The sequence below is a fragment of the Microcaecilia unicolor genome, chromosome 9, assembly GCF_901765095.1.
Source record: "Microcaecilia unicolor chromosome 9, aMicUni1.1, whole genome shotgun sequence".
In the NCBI taxonomy this organism is placed as follows: domain Eukaryota; kingdom Metazoa; phylum Chordata; class Amphibia; order Gymnophiona; family Siphonopidae; genus Microcaecilia; species Microcaecilia unicolor.
The window spans coordinates 136245318-136258995 of NC_044039.1; the positions used below are offsets into that span (position 1 = coordinate 136245318).

The 13678-nt window shown below is 44.7% G+C and overlaps 1 protein-coding gene across 3 annotated transcripts in view; it reads left to right on the forward strand.

Annotated features, from left to right (window-relative positions):
- RGS6 (regulator of G protein signaling 6) overlaps window positions 1-13678 on the forward strand; it is a 495104-nt gene that overhangs the window by 410794 nt on the left and 70632 nt on the right. For all 3 annotated transcript variants that reach the window (XM_030214495.1, XM_030214493.1, XM_030214494.1), the window contains 3 exons: window positions 2520-2581; window positions 3259-3369; window positions 10903-11028. In XM_030214495.1, coding sequence (XP_030070355.1) covers window positions 2520-2581; window positions 3259-3369; window positions 10903-11028 — 299 coding nt within the window. The remainder of the gene's footprint in view (window positions 1-2519; window positions 2582-3258; window positions 3370-10902; window positions 11029-13678) is intronic.

A 13678-nucleotide genomic window follows, 5' to 3' on the forward strand; every position in this document is an offset into this window, starting at 1 on the left:
CCCCACCATGCCAAATACATAGCCCTGGATACTGGTCTAGATGGTTTTTAAAATATAAAAATCGTCCCACATAAATGTATATTTTAATCTATAGTAAGAGTGCCATCATCACTTTTTGATTTAAGAAATACAGATATTTATTTATTTAAATTTTGCTCACACCTTTTTCAGTAGTAGCTCAAGGTGAGTTACATGTAGGTCATTTCTCTGTCCCAGGAGGGCTCACAATCTAAGTTTGTACCTGAGGCAATGGAGGGTTAAGTGACTTGCCCAAGATCACAAGGAGCAGTAGTGGGATTTGAACCAGCCACCTCTGGATTACAAGACTGGTGCTCTAACCACTAGGCCACTCCTCCACTCAGATATAATTTTGGTTCCTAAAACGTGTAGGAAAGGTACAGATATGCCTCCTTGAGTAAGTGTGTTGTGTATCATGGCATTTTCAAAAATTCATACATTAGCAAGTAGTGATCATATAGTAACTGCAAGTGTCATGGTTCAGTTATTATCTTTAAATATACTCTGATCAATCAACACAGCTGGACAACTATGGCATACACTGCATTAGTAGGCCTGTATGCCTAATTGTACAGCAACTGCACTTGCAATTTAGATTTCCTATTGAAATCAAAACATTTTAATGAGTAACATTATACTTTAATGAATTGTAGCAGGAATGGCAGTTGAGTGCTTCATAATGAGTTTCGGAGATATTCAAAATATAGAGCGACATTTTCAATTTGTACTGGGTGAGCATAATTACTTCCAAAGATCTTTGACATGCTGCCCGGGACATGGTAAGCATACCTTTTTTCAGATCTTAAAATATGTTATGGTACTTTTCAACAAACACAGACCAAAGGAGATGAGCCACCCCACGTGAAGCCAAAAAGAAGGTCAGACAGAGTAGGGATGGCCCACGGTTTCCCAACAAAGGAGAGAAGAGGCACTAGAGGTAAAGCATCAACTAGAAATTATTTTAATCATCAACGTGCAAGGAAGCCAAACCAATATTTCTCCAACTGCTATATAAAGTCCACCAGAGAGAGTAATGCAACAGAGCTGCAGGGCCCGACACAGATCCGTGTTTCGGCATGACTACCTGCCTCAGGGGTCGCGGTATAATCTTTTACAGTGGCACCTTCTACCAAAGGAAATCTTGGTCCAGATGCGGCTGTAATCCCTTATAAAGTGATTGTTCTCTTTTCAGCTCCAGTTGGGTAGAGGTGGCGAGCTAGAGGAAATATTTGAACTGCACTTCTCAATAATGACAAATAGCCCCATCAATATCAGCAGTTCTCCACACAGCTTCTGCCATTGTTCTTAGTTCTAGAGAGAAGCACAATTCAAGTATTCCCTCTAGCTTGTCACATCTACCCAGCTGAACTGACAGGAGAACAATCACTTTGGGCTCCTTTTACAAAGCCATGGTAAAAAGTGCCTTTTGGTAGTGTGGGCGTGTCTTTTAGGCGCGCGCTGGACTATTTTTTACCATGGCTGGGAAAAAGGCTATTTTTAAATGGGACTGCGCTAATATTAAAACTAGTGCATGCCTATTTACGGCCTGAGCCCCTACTGCCACCCATTGACCTAGCGGTAATGGCTCACACACTACCCACATGGTAACCATGCAGCGCACGCCAACGTGGGCATGCTGCTGGTTACTGCTAGAAATGCCCCCCATGGTAGAAAATAGAAAATTATTTTCTACTTCAGGATTCGGTGCACATCAAAAGCAGAATTACCACTGGGCACATGCGCTACCCTGGCGATAGTGCTGATTGGGTGCACACTACCCCCACGTTAGCCCTCCCGCGCCTTTGTAAAAGGGCCCCTTTATGAGGGATCAAAGCCACTGTTCCCTTTAAGCTGAGCGGGAGTCCTCCACCTACAGTCCTGCCAGTGGGTGGTGCTGTTTCACTATCACATTTGGAATAGTGAGGGACAGGCAAGCTCTACAGGGCTCCAGGCAATCTGCCTCCCCCTAGCGACTGAAAAACGTAATATTGAAGCACCACCCCTCACTGGCAGCCATAGGAGCCGGCTCTGTGGGTGCTTGAGCACCCTCAATATTGAGAAAATTCCTTGTATGCGTCAAGGGAGGGGTTATTTCCACTGGGCTTAGCACCCCCAATAATTTTGAAAAGTTGGCTCCCATGCTGGCAGCAATGTAGTTGGAGGACTCCTGCTCATCTTAGAGGGAACAGTAATCACAGCCACATCTCGACCAAACTTTTTCTCTGGCAGAAGCTGCCACTGCAGAAGATTATACTGTGACCCCTGAAGCAGTCACTCGTGCCGAAACATGGATCCGTGTCGGGTCCTACAGCTCTGTTGCATTACTCTCAGGTGGACTTTATATAGCAGTTGCATGTTAATGATTAAAATAATTTCCAATTGACCCTTTACCTCTAGTGCCTCTTTTCTCCTTTGTTGGGAAGCCGTGGTCCATTCCCTCTCTCTGGTACTTTTCCAACATTCTGAAATAATGTCATTGTTTTCTCTTCTTTAATCACTAGATATCTTTTCTGAATGTACAAATGGACCGGCATTGTCTAAAGATGTCCAAAGTAGCTGATAGGTAAGTGAAACTCTACTTCTTATCTTTTACTGCCTGATAGCGCATGTTTGGAGAACTTTGTAGCACATTCCTGTACTAAGTCACAAGTTTACACCCCATGATTAGGGCTTGAAACTTGGTTAAAAACATGGCCATGATGAAAATCAGCATGGTTATGATTGTTTGCGTATATATTTCAATTAAAATTATTTGTAACTGAGGGACCCTTTTACAGAGCAGTGGTAAGCCCAACATGTTCACATATCTGCCGGCTCTTCCTCAGACCACCTCTGGACTGCCCTGGCACCGTTCAGATTGTGTCTGGGTGATTAGAACCAATATTCAGTGACACTGTCTGGTTAAATGCTTCTGAACATTGGCGGCCAGCCCACTCAGGGTGATTTAAGCAGGCAGGAACCTCTCTTGCCTGAATATCAACCCCATTTCTGATACTGTATCATGTCTTTGCTGTTACTAGGATTTAATATGCCTTTCTCCAGGTTTACCTCTTTGATTGTATTTTATTCTTATATTTGATCATTTTTAACACAAGCTATACAATAGCTGTTGTACACTGCCTTGGATGAATCTTTCCACAAAGCTGGTTAATAAAAATAAATTCTTTTAGGATACAAGAGATATGAAGATCTTTGTCAGTTTAGCACTTTTATGTCATAAACTGCTTTTTCTTTCCACAGTTTAATTGCTTATTCGGAGCAGTATGTAGAATATGATCCTTGTTTGACCCCAGCTGACCCTTCCAATCCTTGGATAAGTGATGATACCACGCTATGGGATCTAGAAATGAGGTAATGGAAATGTCAAGAATATGTACAGAAAGGGCAAATTATTGTAGAAAAAGCACTAATGCATTGACCATGTCATTCAGTTATGTACTATTCATCACATTTTGGATTTTAAAGGCCCCTTTTCCAAATGGCAGTGAAAGAGGCCCTGTGGTGGCGTTGGTGCACGGGTTTGCCACTCACCGAGGCCCCCTTTTACTGCTGCTCGGTAAAAGGGTTTTTTTAAACTGGAAATGGCCATGCTGTAAGTTAAGCATTTGCCGCACGGCCATTTCCAGGGAAAGCCCTTACCGCCTCTTATTTAGGAGGCGGTAAGGGCTCCCGCAGTAACCCAGTGGCAATCAGGCAGCTCGCGGGACTGCTCAATTACCGCCAGGTAAGCCCCCAGTGCTAAAAAAATTTTAAATTATTTTTTGAGCGCCAGAAATGGTGTGCAGCACCCACCAGCACTACCATTGGTCTCCTGCGGTAGCCTGGTGGTAGGGTTGATTTGCCATGTGCCATTGCTGCAGTAACCCTACCACAGCTTCATAAAAGGGCCCTTAAGTTAGCTACATACTTCAGATCTAGTAGCAGACAGAAATGGTTACATATCAGGGCACACAAAATTTCTTTCAGGTATATTCATTAGGGATATCCTTCAATTTTATATATAATTTGCTCCATTTTCACACCCATCTATTTAGCCCAATTGACTTTACTACTCATCTCATCCCCATCTAAATATCTCATCTGCATTTGCCCCCTCAGCTACATAGCAAGATGTTTCATTATGCTGTACAAATAGCTTTAGCTGCAGATCTCTGTTACTCAAATGTTCTAATGTGTGCCATTGGTGTTATGCAGACATCTTATCATATCTGTTATTTGAATGCTTTTCCATGCTGTCTATTATGATATCACTAGCCGTTAAGCCCGTAAAAACGGGCGAGTATTGCAGCCCTCCTCTCTCCCCTGGCCTCACCCCGTCCACCGATCCTCCTCCTCTTTCCCTTGGCCTCCCCCCCTCCCCCCATGTCCAGCAACCCTCCTCTGTGCCCTGCTCTCACCCCAAGTCCAGGAACCATGGCCTCTCCCCCCTGCCCTCCCCCCATGTCCATCTACCCTCATCGCCGCCGCTCCCTCCCCCCTCCATGCCGGGCCCCCTGCACTGACCTAACAGCGCCTCTCACCTCCGTGTGAAAGCGCTACAGGCAGCAGCAGATCGCTGCAGTGGGCCCGATATGGAGGGGGGCGGGAGCGGCAGCGGGGATGGGGGGAGGGTGGAGGTTGTTTCATGCGATGTTCCTTTCCAGGCGGCAGCGGCGGCGTCTGACAATTCGACTCTGTTTCCCTTTCTGTTCCGCCCTCTGACGTCATGACGTCTTGACGCGAGGGCGGGACAGAGAGGGAAGTCTGTACTGCGCATTTGCAAGTGAGTACGGTCACTTGCCATTTATATGTTTGATTTGTATTGTACTGACAACTGTCATACTTCAGTTATATGATTGTTCTCCAGTGCTGTTAAATGTGTATATTTCTGATAATGTATTATGTTAGCCCTATTACTAGTTTCAACTTGCCATTTCCAAATGTACCTAATTGACTATATTTATGTTTATATTTGGTCATTTTACTTTTGTTATGCTGTTAACAAAATTGTTAGTTTTATGCTACACTGTACCTGTTGTAAACTGCCTTGGGGGAATCTCCTCATAAAGGTGGTTAATACATCCCAATAAATAAACCCTACTTTGCTTTTCATACAGCTACCTGCAGGTATATCCAGAAATCTGCAGTTTTGAACAGGCTTACCACCCCCCCCCCCCCCCCCCCCCCCCCCCCGTTTACAAAGCCATGCTAGCTGCTGCTGTTGTGGTGGTGTGGACACAGCCCATTCACTTTGAATGGGCTGTGTCGGCATTGCTGCTTGGCATCCGCTAGGCAGCTTTATAAAAATGGGGGGGGGGGTTAAATTGTAGGGGTATGCATTTATGAGTGTGCATGCAGTTCATGTGGAGGGGCACAATCGAATGGGGTGCCCAAGTTTTCCTGAGGATGCCCTCGCAGGACGTCCCCGCAAAGGGGCGGGGAAACCCGTATTATCGAAACAAGATGAGCAGCCATCTTTCGTTTCAATAAGGGACGCCCAAATCTCAACATTTAGGTCCACCTTAGAGATGGTTGTCCTTAGAGATGGTCGTCTCTGGTTTTCGGCAATAATGGAAACCGAGGATGCCCATCTCAGGAACGACCAAATCCAAGCCATTTGATCGTGGGAGGATCCAGCATTTGTAGTGCACAGGTCCCCCTGACATGCCAGGACACCAATCGGGCACCCTAGGGGGCACTGCAGTGGACTTCAGAAAAAACTCCCAGATGCATAGCTCCCTTACCTTGTGTGCTGAGCCCCCCAACCCCTCCCCCAAAACCCACTCCCCACAACTGTACACCATTACCATAGCCCTTAGGGATGAAGAGGGGCACCTACATGTGGGTACAGTGGGTTTGTGGTGGGTTTTGGAGGGCTCACATTTATCACCACAAGTGTAACAGGTAGCAGGGGGATGGGCCTGGGTCCGCCTGCCTGAAGTGCACTGCAGTACCCACTAAAACTGCTCCAGGGACCTGTATACTGCTGTCAGGGAGCTGGGTATGATATTTGAGGCTGGCATAGAGACTGGAAAAAATATTTTTAAAGTTTTTTTTTTAGGGTGGGAGGAGGTTAGTGACCACTGGGGGAGTAAGGGGAGGTCATTCCCGATTCCCTTCGGTGGTCATCTGATCAGTTCGGGCACCTTTTTGAGACTTGGCCTTAAGAAAAAAATGGACCAATTAAAGTCGCCCAAGTGCTTGTCAGGGACACCCTTCTTTTTTCCATTATGGGTCGAGGACACCCATGTGTTAGGCATGCCCCAATCCCGCATTCGCTATGCTTCCAGCACGCCCCCGTGAACTTTGGTCGCCCCCATGATGGAAAGCAGTTGAGGACGCCCAAAATTGGCTTTTGATTATGCCAATTTGGGTGACCCTGTGAGAAGGATGCCCATCTTCCAATTTGTGTCAAAAGATGGGCGCCCTTCTCTTTCGAAAATAAGCCTGATGGGCACCTAAAAATGAAAAATGTGCTCAAATCACTTGCATTTGCATACACCTATAAATTAAACACATGTACAACTAATTTGCATACACAAGAATGTTCTTGTGCTCAAAAGACAGCACCAAAAAAAGTCCATGCGGAGCATTATTCTATAAATGATGCTCCACATTGAGCACTGTTTATAGAATAGCACTTAAAGATAATTTCCACGCCAAACCTCTGGCTCCACCCCCTGGTTCCAGAGGAAGCAGAAACTTATGGTCATTTCAATGGTTAGGCTAGGTGAGTTATAAAGAGAAAACCCTTGGCAGTTGCAAATGAAGCCTTATAGCACCATAGTCCAATGGAGGTCAGTTCCAGTTGAGCTAGAAGAAACCAGTGGCACAAAAATTAATACATAAAAAACCCTGCACTTCTATACTGCCTTCAAATGAGAGCATTGAAATACAAAGTAGCATTGGTGCAAAGGTCATGCACGTGACCAGGGTTAGTTGGTCTGTCTGATTGGTTTTTTTAAGTCTTTGTTTATTTATTAAGAAAAAAAATACAAATGACAAAAACAATTTAAAGCAGAGTGATAAACAAGAGAATTTCAACAGAAAAAGACAGTATATACAAAAAATAAAATAAGTAAATAAAAACCCACAAGTGGAAACAAAAATATTACATTAATCACTTTTAGTAATTCAAAATTTAAACTATATATTATTAAGGAAATATTTCACAGGCTGCCATGTAAGTAACCATTTAGGGGTCCTTTTACTAAGCTATGCTTAAAAGTGGCTGGCATAGCGAATAGTGTGTGGGTTTCCTGTGCGCTCTGGCCACTCTTTAGTGTGACTCTAAAATGGCCAAATTTCTATTTGTGCCATTAATGGCCATGCACTAATTTCCAAATTGGCAAATGCCCATTACTGCATGAGCCCTTACCGCCACCTATTTAGAAGGCAATAAGGGCTCACACACTAATTGTATGGTAATCCGTCAGCGCTTGGCAATGGCCACATGCTAGATAATTACCGCAGGGCATGCCCACTCTCCGCCCCCATGCTAGAAATATCGCGGGATGCCTCAGGGTGCCCCGCAGTAGTGCTGACTCAGCGTACGCTACCGCAGTACCCTACCACTGGTTAGTAAAAAGGCCGCTTAGTGAGCCTATGACTTTTTTAGCAAGATAAAGTTCATAACAAAAAATCATAAAAACATTGTTCCACCAATTAAGATAAGTAACTTTCTGAAATTCCTTCCAGGAGGGAAAAATAACCTTCTATGCTAAAATAAGCAAAATATCCAAAAACATACTTCCATTATTATCATTTAGTTCACATTCAACGGATTTTAGAATCACAATATTATAACAAAGGGGACTGAAAACATGTAATATTTTCTGTATAGTAGGCCAAACAATAACACATTTCTGAGGAATAATCTTGAAAGCACCTGCCATAGGTTGAAAGTTGCTGGGATATATTTGTGTTAAGAAGGTAGTTGGTGACCTCTGGTGGTGTATGTATGCTTAGATAACATAATGCTAAATTTATAACAGGACACCTTGGTAAATATTCCAAAAAACGTGCCTATTTTATAAAAGTAATGTACAATCCAAAGAAACCCTTTAAAAAACAGTTGTATAACAAATATTTATATGGTGGTGGGACCATCATAAAGGAGGCATAAGGTTTTTATAAACACAGAGCACATTTGAATCGCCTCCTGTAAATCTAATCATCAATCCCACATTCATAAAAACAAACATTTTAACTGTGTGACTTATTCCTTTGTACTCGTTTTCTTTTTTGTGTATTTCAGAACAGTCCGTATATTCAATGCAATATTAATAATTCACACATGCAAAGCTAGAGAAACCACTGCCTTGTAGTAAGTCTTATTTTGCAAAAAAAAAAATAAAGCATCGACATGATCACGTTTCAAGCACAGGCTCTGCATCAGGTTGTAGCACTCTCTGAAGTGACTTGCTCTGCTTAATAGGTGTTTTAAGCTTAATAATTTCACATTCTTCAACTCGATCACTTAGGTAAAAAGAGCAACATACATACCTTTATAAACTAGGCTCATACAATGACCTCCGATATTTCACAAATCACTGTTCCCTCTAAGCTAAATGGGAGTCCTCCACTTACAGTCTTGCCAGTAGGGGGTGCTGTTTCACTATCACATTTTCAATAGCAAAGGCCTGACAAGCTGTACAAGTCTTCAGAGAACTTACTTGTCCCTAGCAATTGAAATCAAAATATTTAAGGGGCCCTTTTACAAAGCGCGTGCCAAATCAACACTACCGCCCGGTTAGTGTGCCCACCCGGCGATAATGTCAAAGTTGGCGCTTGTTTTGTCCATTGGTAGAAAATATTTTTTTATGTTCTACAGTGGGGGGCATTCCCAGTGGTAATCAGCAGCGCAGCCACATTGGCACATGATGCATGAGACATTGGCACGTGCTGCATGAGTTGTGTGAGTGGAGCGTGTGAGCAGTGGTGTAGCTAATTGGGGCACCAGGGGAGTGGCCGCTCCCCCAAACAGAGTTCTGCCGGCGCCGGTGCCTATTTTTTTTTAATCCTGTTGCATTGAAAATGTGTGCCGGCGCCGTCGGAAGTCCGCTCTTGCTCCCCTCACGCCGTCAACCTGCCTCATCCTGGCTCCGCTTCTGCGTGTGAGCCCTTACTGCTAAGTCATTGGGTGGTGGTAGGATTACCATATGGCTCCAGAAAAAGGAGGGCACATTGATCCAGTCCGGGTTTTGCTTCCATTGAAAGCAATGGAAGTAAAACCCAGACTGGCTCAATCTGTCCTACTTTTTTTTTGGAGCCATATGGTAACCCTAGGTGGTGGTAATGACTCAGGCAGTAAATAGCCACGTGCTAACTTTAATTCTAGTTCATGGCCATTTACTGCCTGTATTGAAAAAAGCCTTTTTTCCCCTGCAGCGGTAAAAAATGGCCCTACGCATGCCAAAAACATACGCACACACTACCGCGAGCCACTTTTTACTGCGGCTTAGTAAAAGGACCCCTGAAGCATCAGCCCCCCCACTGTCAGGAATGTAGTCGGAGGACTTCCACTCAGCTTACAGACATTTTGGCAAGATGTTATTGCACAAAATTAAACCTGTTGCAAAAAATAAAATAAAATAAAATTATATATATATATATATATATATATAAGTGTGCACATGTGTTCTATAGAGGGATAATTTTATAAAGGCTTTTCCACATGTAGGTGTTCTCAAAGGCATAGGTTTGTCAGAGCACAGATATGTACACACTACTGGAGCGTTGTGCGGTAACTGTCAAATGTGCATATGCTTTTTGAGGGGGTAGGTCAGGGAGAGTGGGCATTCCTGCAGCACTAAACTCTTAGTGCATCTACATTAACTGGTTAGCACAGGAATACCACATGACTCGTACTGCCTACGAAATGAGTGATGGTAAGTAACCATGCAGTCATTTTTTTAAATGACTGTGGCAGCATTAGCACATGGTCCCAAGCAGTGGCGTAGCCAGTATGGGGCCCCGGGGGCCTGGGCCCCTGTAGATTTGCCCCTGGACCCCCCTCCCAGGGGGGGTTCAGCAATGGCAGGGAGGGGTCAAAGTTGTTGGCGGGGGGGGGGGGTCGGCGGTGCCGGCGGGGGAGGCTAAATTTTGCCCCCTCACCTCAGGCTCTGGATTCCCCTCCCACCGAAGTCTGACTACGCCCCTGGTCCCAAGAAACAAACGGGCAGACAATCCACAAGATCTAGCACGGAAACAAAAAACAGCAGATCGCTGCTATACAGGAGAGAATGTTTTAACCAGTAGGTGGTATTCTGAGGTATTTTAACAAGCCCTTGACGCTACCCTTGAGAGGGCAAAACATGGCCATGTCAGACTTTTAGTTATTTATTTATTGATTGGTTTATGTGGTGATTAAACTGGACAGTTTGATCTTTATCCCCTGCGATCTGCTGTTTTGGTTTCCAACACTAGCACATGGCTATTAACACAAAAACTAGAAAACTGGCCATTTTAGGGCTGCAGTAAAAATGGCCTTAGTGTGTGGGAAAGACCTGCATTAAGGGCACATTAAGACCACAGCTTAGTTAAAGGATCCCATAGAAGCTTCCATCTTGGATTTTAACCACAGACGTTCTGTTATAGAATTACCCTCATGTGTGTAGATCAGAACTCTGCCCCTGCTCTGCCTACCCTATGTCCTCAGGAATGCCTACTCACCGTGCACATACAAGCGTATGCCATCTTGTTGGTGTGTGTCCTTATATGCACGTATTCAGCCACAGAGTTTTCTGCACGTGAAACATGCTTTACACGTGGAAAAGGCCTTATAAAATTTGCCCCTATGTAATTCTATTATGATGCTGATGATCTATCACTCATCATAAATAAAAAGATTCTTGCAGTTTTTAGTCATTTAAAAATGTTCTTCCCCTTTGTGTGGTCTAAAAGCAAAGAACCCAGCCAACAGCGAGTGAAACGATGGGGATTTTCCATAGATGAGATACTGAAGGACCCAGTGGGGCGAGATCAGTTCCTTCGTTTCCTGGAGTCAGAATTTAGTTCCGAAAACCTCAGGTAAGTCCCTGACATACAGTACTAGCATACCGTATGAACACTTGGGGGCAACTGTATAACAGGGAGCCCAGAAATAGGCATCCGGAGGGCACAGTAGAAGCCTGTTCTATACAGGAATGTAGGCGCATATTTTCCTTGATAGAATTCTACTGTACTGAGTATATAAGAGCTTATCAGTCTCGAATAATTATGCCAGCCATAGAGCTGGTACAAGCACCTAAATGTGGCAGGTGCTCGCGTGAGTTCTGCCCGTGTTCTGCCCATGTAAATATGTGTTATGGGCTTAAAAAGGGTTTGGACAAGTTCCTGGAGGAAAAATCCATAGTCTGTTATTGAGATGGACATGGGGGGAAACCACTGCTTGCCCTGGGATTGGTAGCATAGAATGGTGCTACTATCTGGGTTTCTGCCAGGTACTTGTGACCTATATTGGCCACTGTTGGAAACAGGACATTGGGCTAGATGGACCATTGTTCTGACCCAGTATGGTTATTCTTATGTTCTTATGCAGGTATTTGCAGAATAGCTCCTAGGCAGCATATACATGGGTTAAGTATGTATGTATGCAAATATGTGCCGGTATTCTAAATATTTATTTGTATATCATGCAGGTAAATGTTAGTGCCTGGTTTATAGAATTATCTTCATTCTGCATTTCTGTGTTATTACACGTGGAGGGGCATTTTCGATAGTGTGTCCAAGTCGGACTTTGAACATTTTGTGCTAAACGTACCAAATCTGAATAGGAAATACTCACATTTCCGAAAAAATAAAATGTCTATCGTGGATTTGTTTTTAAATACCGTTTCGAACAAGGTTTTGTGCTTTGTGCGTTTCAGAAAAAGAACCCACACAAGTTAAAAATGCACAAAATCAAGCCATTGAGATGTAGAAGGGGCCATCACTTTTAGCAGACTGGTCCCCCAGACATCCCAAGATAGCAATGGGGCACCCTAGAGGCCACTGCTATGGACTTCATATAAATGTTTCCAAGTACACATCTCACCGTTAACCCCTTATCATGTCTTCTAAGCCCTTCTAAACCCACCCAAAACCCATTGCCCCCAACTATACACCACTACAATAGCCCTTATGGGTGAAGGGGGCACCTATATGTAGGTACAGGAGGGTTTGGATGAGTTTTGGGGAGCTGACATTTTTCACCACAAGCGTAAAAGGTAGGGGGAGGTAAGGGCCTGGGCCACCTGTCTAGAGTGCACTGCACCAACCACTCCACTACTCTAGGGACCTGCGTGCTGCTCATCGAAGCTGTTGAGTAATTTTTCTATTCACATTTTTTGAGGGGTGGGAGAGGGTCAGGGCTCATTGGGGGAGTAAGGGGGGGTCATTCCTGATTCACTCCAGTGGTCATGTAGGGCACCTTTTTGTCCCTTATTCATTTTAAAAACAGGTCTAGCCCAAAGCATTTAGATTTTTGCCCGGGACGTTTTTGTTTTGTTCCATTATGGCTATAAAACATCCAGGTGTTAAGCATGCTCTAAGCCCGCCCTATTCCTTCCTCCGCATTGCCCCCGACATGTCCCCTTATGATTTGGATGCATTGCAAATAAAATGCATAGATAAACATTTGCAAAACAGGTTTTGAAAATACCAATTTGAACGTTTTGAGACGAAATGCGTCCAAATGCTGCCTTATGACACTTTTTGGACGTCTTTCTCTTTTGAAAATGAGCCCCAAAGTATCCTGTTACAACTTCTTTAGATTGCTTTCTTTCAAGAATAATTGCTACTAAAATATAAAAAGACATCCGCAAGCAACAGCTTCTTCATTAGTTCTTGCTAGACAATATGAAATCATTTGACACTATTACAATAAAATGCAGTGCTTTTTTTGTGCCAGTACCCGCTGGTACGGCGTAACGGCACACCCTTTTTGTGAGGTCCGGCTCACCTGCCCGCTCCCTTCCGTTCATGCACCCGTGCTCCCCCCGCCCCGCCCCATCCCTCCCTCCCTACCTCAGCTCCCCGACTTTCCTTGAAATCTTTAATTTACCGGAAGTAACGGCAAACCGGCATTAAAAACAGCTGGCAGGCAGGCTTGCCTCCTCGTCGCTTCCCTTCCCTCTCAGCGTGTCCTGCCTTCCTCTGATGTAATTTCCTATCCGTGATGGCGGAGCGCGCTGAGAGGGAACGGAAGAGACGAGGAGGCAAACCTGCCTGCCTGCCAGCTGTTTTTACTGCCGGTTCACTGCGACTTCGGGTAAATTAAAGATTTCAAGAAAAGTCGGGGAGCTGAGGGAGGGCAGGGAGCTGGGGCTTGAACGAATCGCTGGACATGGAGGGGACAGAGGGCAGGAGAGAGAGGAGAATTGCTGGATGGGGAGGGGAGGGCAGGGGAGAAAGGAGAATCGCTGGACATGCATTTAAGAGGAAGGCAGGGAAGAGAGAATTGCTGGACATGGATAGGAGGAGAGAGGGCAGGGGAGGGCAGAGGAGAGAGGAGACATGCTGGACATGGATGAAAGGGGAGGGCAAGGAAGAGAGAATTGCTGGACATGGATAAGAGGGGAGGGCAGAGGAGAGAGGAGACATGCTGGACATGGATGGGAGGAGAGGGCAGGGAAGAGAGAATTGCTGGACATGGATGGGAGAGGGGTCAGGGGAGAGAGGAGAATCGCTGGACATGGAT